Source organism: Pteropus alecto, unplaced genomic scaffold (genome assembly GCF_000325575.1).
Source record: "Pteropus alecto unplaced genomic scaffold, ASM32557v1 scaffold222, whole genome shotgun sequence".
Taxonomy (NCBI): domain Eukaryota; kingdom Metazoa; phylum Chordata; class Mammalia; order Chiroptera; family Pteropodidae; genus Pteropus; species Pteropus alecto.
In genome coordinates this window covers 4382705-4391811 of record NW_006433716.1, presented here as the reverse complement: position 1 = coordinate 4391811, position 9107 = coordinate 4382705, and the positions used below count along the sequence as shown (strand labels likewise).

General features: G+C 41.9%; 2 protein-coding genes across 4 annotated transcripts in view; one reads left to right on the top strand and one right to left on the bottom strand.

Annotated features, from left to right (window-relative positions):
• IFNE (interferon epsilon) overlaps positions 1-9107 on the bottom strand; it is a 72943-nt gene continuing 63836 nt past the window's right edge. The window contains exons 2-3 of one of the 3 annotated variants that reach the window (XR_003045274.1): positions 4999-5038; positions 7-40 (exon numbers count right to left, since the gene is read on the bottom strand). The gene's annotated coding sequence lies outside the window, so the exon portion shown is untranslated. Of the gene's footprint in view, positions 41-4259; positions 5039-9107 lie in introns of those variants that run through there. The other 2 variants (XM_025044314.1, XM_015586597.2) reach the window with 2 other exon arrangements.
• Positions 369-1112, top strand: LOC102896930 (interferon omega-2-like). The gene has a single exon (XM_025044315.1). The coding sequence runs from the start codon at positions 545-547 to the stop codon at positions 1001-1003; it is 459 nt and encodes a 152-aa protein (XP_024900083.1). The 5' UTR covers positions 369-544; the 3' UTR covers positions 1004-1112.

Genomic DNA, 9107 nt, shown 5'->3' with positions numbered 1-9107 from the left:
AGTATTGGCACGATGAGCAGCACTGCAGACCGGTTACACACTGTGGAAAGAAAGGGCAGTGCATATGTGTGTGTAATTACATACCTACACACACTTTTGACTTTAGGACAAAACTTTTCTCATTTGATTGATATGTATTCACTTGGCGTGATACATCTGAAGTTTCTTGGGAAAATTAGATTTCTATTGCAAAATTAATAGTGTAGATTGATGACATCTTCTTCGACCCCACAGAGAACACATAAATGAAAACAAAACAAAAAAAGGAAACAAAAGTATAGAGAAATGTTTAGAAATGAAAATTATTGTGTTCTCTATTTAATGGCCATGTTTACATGGAATGTCATTGAGAACCTAGAGTCCAAGGCTTCCCAGACTTGCAGCTCAGCCAGGCCAGCAGCACCCCCGAGTCCCCGTGCCCACTCTGCTCTCTCTACTTGCTGCCCTGCTGGTGTTCAGCTATAGTCCTGGTGGGTCTCTGAGCTGTGACCTGTCTCAGGACCATGTCCAGGTCAGCAAGGAGAACATTGCAATTCTGCACCAAATGCAGAACTCTTTTAGTTGTTGGAAGGACACAAAGAACTTCAGATTCCCCTTGGAGATGGTGGATGGCAGCCAGGTCCAGGAGGCCCAGGCTATCTCTGTCCTCCACGAGATGCTCCAGGAGACCTTTGACGTCTTCTGCACAGAGCACTCCTCTGCTGCCTGGAACACGACTCTGCAGCACGGGCTCCTCACTGGACTCCATCGGCAGCTGGAAGACCTGGGCATCTGTTTGGTGCCAGAGATGAAAGAAGTAGAATCTGCCCTGGGAATGGAGGACCCTACACTGGCCGTGAAGAGGTACTTCCAGGGCATCCGTCTCTACCTCAAAGAGAAGCGATACAGTGACTGTGCCTGGGAGGTTGTCAGAGTGGAAATTAAGGAAATCCTTCTCTTTATCAACAAACTTACTAAAAAGGTTATGAAATCAGGATGGAGACCTGGGGTCACCTTGAAATGATTCTCATTGTTGGTTGTGCTATATCATACTTGCACATATGTCATCGGTCATTTCCAAAGGGTCTTTCTGCTTTAGTCATAGAAATTACTGAAGTTAATTCAGCAAATCTTTTGTCAGAGTATTAAGCAAGACTATTCAGTTTCTGCGGCATCAGTCCCTAAGAGGTAGCTGCCTTGATGCTTGATTGCTTTTAATTAATTAATTAATTAATTATTTGTTTGTGTTTGTTTATTTATTTATTGTTAATTTATTCCACTCCTTCCTGTATCGATCATATTTGTAATATTTAAAAATCAATATAATTACATGTTCATCTTTACATTGTATTAAAATTTACACGTTTACCTTTCTATGTTTGCTTTTGCTTTATTTATTAAATTTCTATCTAAAAACTTCTTGAATTTATTTATAAAATCAAAATCCAAACCCTCGTTTTGTAGCTGATAGTGAAGAATGAGTAGTAAAATATCTTTACTCATTCATTCCATTCAGATGACATGTAGAAGCTGAGCATCTAATTTCAAACTGTGTAACCATGCTCAAGAAATCCAGGTAAATAAATATAGATAGTTCCTGATGTGTTGAACTTTGTGTCACAGAAAAGGAGACAAAAACAGTAATAATGTTAATTTCAATTATATTAAACACCACGAAGAGAAAGAAAAGAAAGGAATGAAGAAGAAACATGCCAGAAATTTTAGGCACAAAGGAGGCTGAAAAGAAAAATAATATCATCTGTTCTTTCTAAGGATTCTGGAAGACGAGTTCATACAACTTTCTTATTGGCAGTTGGGAATATGGATATACGATGAACAAAACTGCCACGGGGAGGTATTAACTGGGAATGCCTTATTGCATATCTGGTAATTAGGGCATCAGAATGGATGTGGTCACTCAGAGAGTGGACAATAAGGAAAGGACTTAAACATTATCCTGCAGACCTTCAGCATCTAAGGGTTGGGCATGCCGTGACCTGCTTGGTTAGACGGTTAATATACCTGAGAGGGGGCAATGGAAAGGTGGAGAAAAACACAGAGACAGTATACACAAAAGGTGAGGCCAGGTGGGACACTAAACTTTGCTCAGATACAATGACCCCAAGGCAAGCTCAGTATGTTATTATATACTTTTGAAGGTCAAGAAGGGAGTGGGAGTCTTCTTCTCAGGACTTCAAACTTGCTGGCAGCAATAATTTCCCAAGGCCTGTCTGTACCTGGTTATCTATGCTAAACTAGAAGCAGCTGTCTGTTCACTGTTTTGCTTCTCTGTCCTTGGCAGATTATAACAAGTCAAGCATGGCTTTGCCAACGCTTCAGCCACAGGTCTGGCTCAGATCCGACTCTCTACATCTCCCCCTTTTGTATTTTTTAAGCGCAGATGAAGTTTGCTCACTTGGAGTTCTCGTAACGGTCTCTGGAGGACTCAGCACCCAACTGAGAATATACACAAAAAAAATTATCAGCAAAATTAGCAGACTAAGTACCGGGCAGTATGTTTCAGAAAATTGCAGGGGTTAAAGCCTTTCAAATAATCTAAACTTTCCTCAGCCAATTTTGCAGGATCCACAATAGTGTCTTTACTGTTTTGGATGTCAAGAATATGTTTATGAAGATCAGCCACATCAAGACTGGCATTATTGTCAGTCCATATCCCTTGTAAATGTAATTTAACTTTATTCCAATCCCATTCAGAGGCACTGCAGTCTCCGAATGTGCCCCAACACCTCAATTTTCATGCTTCCTCCCTACATTATTTCCCTTCAGAGATTTTATTCCCTTAATCTTAAGGGGATGTTGAGGAAGGAAGGTCTGTCTTCTTCAAAGCTGAGATAGGGCTGTAGTCCCTGCCTACTGGGAATAAAAATCTCTGAAAGCCTATTTTAAGGGCCCCGGAGGCAGGCAACATGAGATCATTCCAACATGTAGAAGTAGTAGGAAGCCTTATAACCTAGAAGATGGAAACTTAGCAAAAAAGATAGAAGAGACAAGTCAAAGTTAATAGTAGAGATAATTGACAATGAAGTTGCTTTTTCATGGCAGTTAATTCAAGGTACACAAAAGTTCCCTGATTCCCTGGGACATGTGGACTTATCTAGTTTCCAGAATAAGAGCTTAAGATCTTCCAGGGATTCACAGGAATAGGTTGCACTTTCTGGTTTATTTTCTGGAGGAACCTGTGAGGACTGATAAGAAACTGGTTTAATTCAAGATAAATTACCCAGCTGTCGATTCCTTGTAAGCTGACATCAGCTGAGAACTTAACAAAACTTGGTAGAACCCTTTCTGTTTGCCTTGAGGGCTGACTATTTTTTCCTGTCACTGTGCAGTTAGCATTGGAGAGAAGCCCATGAGATGGGTCAGTACAGAATAGGTAGCTCTAGTATCTAGTAAAAATTCAGTTTTTCCTTCTTGCCATGTCAGGGTGATCTGAGATTCCACTGTTGTGATCGTGGTGGATTCCTTTAGGACTGGAGCTTGTAAGCGCTTGGGCCTCCATTGTTGGAGGAGAGAGCAGCCCCTTCATGAGAGGCTTACTATGTGGGACAAGGGCTTATGAGGTCCAGGGCTGGATGGACACTCGCTCTTCCAGTGCTCTTCCTTCTGCAGTTTGCACGTTGATTATGCCTCAGACCTGACAATGCCATTCATGGCCAACTAAGATCAAGGCCCTCTAGGCCTGAAAGGTTTTTATTGCCTAGGATCACTTCGAGATGGTACCTGTATTGTAGCCGCTAAAATTTGCGCCCTTTTTGTACTTTGCTTCCTTCTCTGCCCAGTCCCAGTTATTGGACACCCTAAAGACCTCTGGCATCAAGGCAGCCTGCAGGGGTGGGGTTTAGGCCCCAACTTTTGGAGCTTCCTTTGAATATGGGCCACAGAACAAGTTATGAAATGTATAGCTAGGAGTGTCTGGCCCTCAGACTTTGGGCTAATGTTAGTATATTCTCTAAAAGCCTCAGAAAACTGGTTGAGGCAACATAAAATGCAGAAATTACTCTGATTAATCACAGAATTCTTTTCTACCCAGAAAACTTTTCCATAACATCAGTAGCTAACTAATAGTCTAAGAAACATTAAAACACAACCTTAATTTTGCATTAGCTTACTTTTGACATTTAAATTTCCAATCTTTTTTAGCTTAATCGCGTAAAATTTCCTCTCAGGATTTCTCTTCACAAACCTCTACTACTTTCCTCATTCCTTCAGTTTGCTTCTTTTCACTCATTCAGAAATAACCAACTTTAAGACAAACACCTTTCCTTTAATTTCCTTCAGAATAAATCTATATACTTCATACCCTCTGTTACCAAAAATATACATTTTCCTTTCTATCATAATTAGAATTCTTAACTGAACCACCATATTACATATAACACAAATATACATCAGAGGTCATGCACATACTCATATTTTCCCATCATCAGTATTTGTAGCTTCCCTGGGGGTGTTGACTCAGCTGGTTATAGTCCATTCCTGACTATCCTTTCCTCTTCTAGCCTGCTGATCTCTGTGAGCCTCCCTCTCTATTTCTTGCTCATACTCAGGAGGCAATGGTGGTGGAGGAGCAGAAGGTGGTGAAGGAGTAAGAAGGTCCTCATATCCCTCCAAAGTCCTTCGCAGTGCAGCAACCAGCTCTTCACCACCTCCTCCCGGGAGTCTCTAACCCTCTTGGGTGGTATCAAGACAATCTCTTATTAGAGACCATAGAAAAAATGTGAAAATAGGGATCTTATCAGGCCCTTCCAAGGAAACATCCCCGTAATTGCTTTCCTATTTTTTCCAAAGTCTGACTATTCACAGTTCCCTCCTGTGGAAACCAAGGACAAGTTTCTTGCACAAAATGTAAAAATTCTGTTAATTGCTCTCCTTTTACTTTACAGCCTCTAGCTCTAAGCATAACTTTAAGCATCTGTATATAAAGATCCTCTCTTGGGATCCAGAATTTCCCATGTTTTATACCCAGTGAAACCAATCCACTCCTCACCTTACACTTACCTTTAAGTGTTGGACGTGTCCCCCAGGAGCATCCTTCTGCCTGGATGGATGAATGAAATTTACAATGAATAGAGCCCTCCCCTCAATGGGAGGGTGGAGTTCCCCCGTACTCAGAACCCATGTTGGGTGTCACTGGCCGTGGCGGTGAGAGCACTGAATCCTAACCACTAGACCACCAGGGACACAGATGGAGTTACAGTGACTCTGAGGCAAGCTCAGTGTGACTTTTGAAGGTCGAGGAGGGAGTGGGAGTCTTCTTCCAGGACTTGAAACTTGCTGGCAGAAATAATTTCTTAAGGCCTGTCTGTACCCGGTTATCTATGCTAAACTAGAAGCAGCTGTCTGTTCAATATTTTGCTTCTCTGTCCTTGGCAGATTATAACACAATCAAGCATGGCTTTGCCAATGCCACAGGTCTGGCTCAGATCTGGCTCTCTACAGGGCAGAAGAGAGTCTGCAAAGGGCAGTGGGGTGGGAGGTGGGGGTAAGTGAGCTAGAGGATGAACAAGGAAGGGTGGGGTGATACTACTGAAGGGAAGAAGTGTGATCCAAAGACACAGTGGAGCTTGTAGAGCTAGTGCAGACGAACTCCCCAGTGGACCTGGAAACAGACACGGTTGGTGTCCTTAGGAAGATTTGGTTTAGTAGGATGAATGGGACAGAAACCAGATGGGACTGGGTCGAAGAGGAAACACAAGAACAAGAATTTGAAACACTGTGTATGAAAACTAGGTTTGTAAGCTTGTTTGTGGAGTGGAGGAGTGAAACAGAAGGTGCCTAGAGGAGAATGTGGGTTCCCATGGCCCCTGCACAGTTTTGCTCCTATTTTCTCAGAATCATTTTCATAGAACAGCTGAATTGGCACAAGACATAAGAACATTTTCAATGTTTGACTTATTTAACTCTTTCTTATTTAGATATTTGTTATCATGCATCGCTTGTTTGGCTAAAAAGTGAGTTCTCATTGTTCTAATTAATATCACTCTGTAGTGAATTTCAATGGTAAGCCATTTACTTGCTAATTGCAGTTCTTTATGCCATCGAATTTTACAATCAAGATTCATTTTCTTTTATCTGTTACTTCATTTACTCTAGTCTCATGTTGGTCACTTATATTACTTATAATTTCTAATCACTGACACAAACATTTTCTATACAGTAGAGTCGTAATCTTTTGATGGATGCTTGTTTTTAATTTGACCTGTGCAGAAAGAGCTGGACAGTTTTTTGTATATTTCTCCAAGCACTCCTTAGGACATAGAGCTAGGAGGACATAAGCCTCCTCCTAGTCATTTTCAACGAACAAAAATTAAAATTACACACATAGATGTATACTACCTGGCCCAATGGATAGATCAATGACAAATCCTGTACTGTGAGGTATGGAAGATTCCCTGAGTTTCATATTATGGAGTTTTGTCAATATTTTTAAGTCTGAATTGATGCAGTCACTAAAGTTTTTCTTTTCCATACTTGTTTTTTCATGGCTAATGTGATTTTTCTGCATGTAGTTTAATACTTAATTTGGTCTGCTTTGGGAGAAAGATAGAACTTGTTTCTTCTATTTGTTTTTTTAAATGTCTCATTGATTGCTATGAATAGTCATTTTGGTTTCCAAAAATGTGTATGATTTTCATGAAGCCTATGTTGGGACCTTAGAACAACTGTAAAGTTAAACAGGAAAAAAGCCAGCACTATTTTCGAAAAATAGAAAGGAATTCTTAACCTTAGCTACCTCGACTTTTAAAGTATCCGTAGTAAAATAAGAATAGCAATAATTAAAGGTTATAATTATATTAATAAAGCAAACAATCTCACAACTAGTTTATCATCAAAATGTGAAAACTTCCTCTAGCTAGTTCTCTACTGTCATCTCAACCTGAAAATCTCTGTAGTTATACCCTGTTTAATATCCAGAAGTTATTAACTTGTATGTTCCAAAGTAGTAGAGAACTGAGACGTGGGGCTGGCAAAACAGAGCTGGAGATGAGTGAGCTGCTGCTGCTCTGGCCTGCTGGCCCGCCATGCACAGGTCTTGCCCAGGCTCTGGACTTTAGCCATCCAAGACACGTGGTCACCTGGGAGAGAAGATGAGAGGAGACAGGGTCGAGGCTATGGTGCACATGAGCTTATGTAGACTAGATGGCAGTGTCAAGGAGAGGCAGCTGAGTTTTGGGGGTTGTAGGTATGAGAGTTTAAATGTGGCCCCACTTGGACTTTCCTCTTCTGTGACACCCTCCTCAGAGGTTAAGATGCCCCTGATGTCCAGCCAGGAACAGAAATGCAGTAAATAAAGGGAGCTGCAGTACCAACAGTGCCCACACGTGTACACCAGACAAGCTGGGAAAGAATCTAGGAGCTTATTGCAACTGTGTTTAAGTGCTTTAAGTCCTAATTCCAAGAGACTGCACCAGTCACATGATGCTCATTTGCTCAATTAACAAAGCAACAAGAACTATGAAAAAGTTGTAAGAGCCAGCAGCAGCTCAAGAATTTGAAATGGAAGAAACAGTAAATTCTAGCACATGGGGACTCTTGGTTGCAGATTAAATAGATTTAAAGTTTGTTACATTTAAGTTTCAAAAGTATTGACTAGCCAAGTTGAAGGTCTACTGGTCTATCCTGTGGAAGATCACAGTGGGCTGCTACACTCTGGTTCTCTACCTCCAGCCACATTTTAAGGCAAGTTGCAGGATGGCTGCCTGTTAGAGGAGGCAATCAGAGCCTGAGATTGGAAATTCAGTAAAGGCTCAAAATAAACACTTCATAAAACATAACATGTAGAGTGCAAGGCATGGAAGCGGGCATCGGGCTGCTAAGGGCATGCGAGCGAGCTTCCTGAGCACTGTGGAAGAAATAACACCTGGTTTCCTGGCTCATGGAATAGCAAATTCTGTTTAGATTAGTGCCAAATGTGTTAAGATGTATGATCAGTGACTTGATGATTTGTACTGTCCCTTCCACACAATCACCCACTTAGCCCAGGGGGCCAGTATAGCTGAGCAGTGTGAGTGAAAGGATTTCAGGATTTTATGAAAATGAAAAATTATGAAACATTTGTAGGCTTTAATCTCTGTAAGATATCACTTTCCAGTATTGCTCAGAAGATTGTCTGCTATGCATTCAGGTGATTTTAGTGGAGTCTAAGAACTGGAGAGAGAGTGAAAGGATGTGCACTTGAAATGTACTTCCCTTCAAAAACTGATAAGAAGAGAAGGAAGGGAAAATATAGCATAGATGATAGAGGTTTTGTTTATCCCTTTTGCATCAAAATCAAAGTTGTGACAGAAACATGAGCAAACAGCAAGCAAAGTCACCTGGGATATAGATGAACAGAAGCACTACAACTAGGGAGAGAAATAAGAAATCACCCCACAATGGTAGTAGGTAGGAGGGGGTGTAGTTGTGAGGCTGCCCGGTCCCCAGTGGCTGAGTGGGATGGACTTTCGCGGTGACAGACCTGCTCGCTCTGAGCACGAGCGCTGGGTGGGCTGCTCGGGAGTAACCAGGGACTTACAGGGGAACACTGAGTTGTCAGAGCGAGGGCCAGAGGCGAGGTTCTCTTCCAGGCAGAAGTGTTGGTGGAATCCATTGTTCCTCTGTTGTGCTCTCCCCTCTCCCAGTATGGAGGCAGTGCCACTATAGCTGAGACAACATCAAACTGGATAACAGAGGTTGCTCTGCCCAGAGGATTCCCTGAAACTCTGCCTCCCCCAACTTACTGGCCCCACCCAAGCCACATCCAGTTGTGTCCTCGTCGAGTTTGGTGCTCTTTGCTGAGCCAACTCCAAGACTTACACTGGTGGCAGCTGACCTCAGTTTCTTGAGGCAACTATAAACACAGAATTGCTTGCTGAATCTTAACAGGTAGCCTCAGAGGGGCACCAGCTTGGGCTAAATTTGGCCTGCAACTGAACCCCTCTCAAGACTGTGCCACTGGAAATCTACTACACAAAGCCATGCTAATAAGACCAGGAGACTTAGGAGCTTTGCTTAGTCCATAGAAACAGACACAGAAAGATAGCCAAAATGTGAAGACAAAGAAGCAGAAACCATATGACAGAACAGAACAGAGATCCAGATATAATGGAGTTAAGTAATTTAACAGA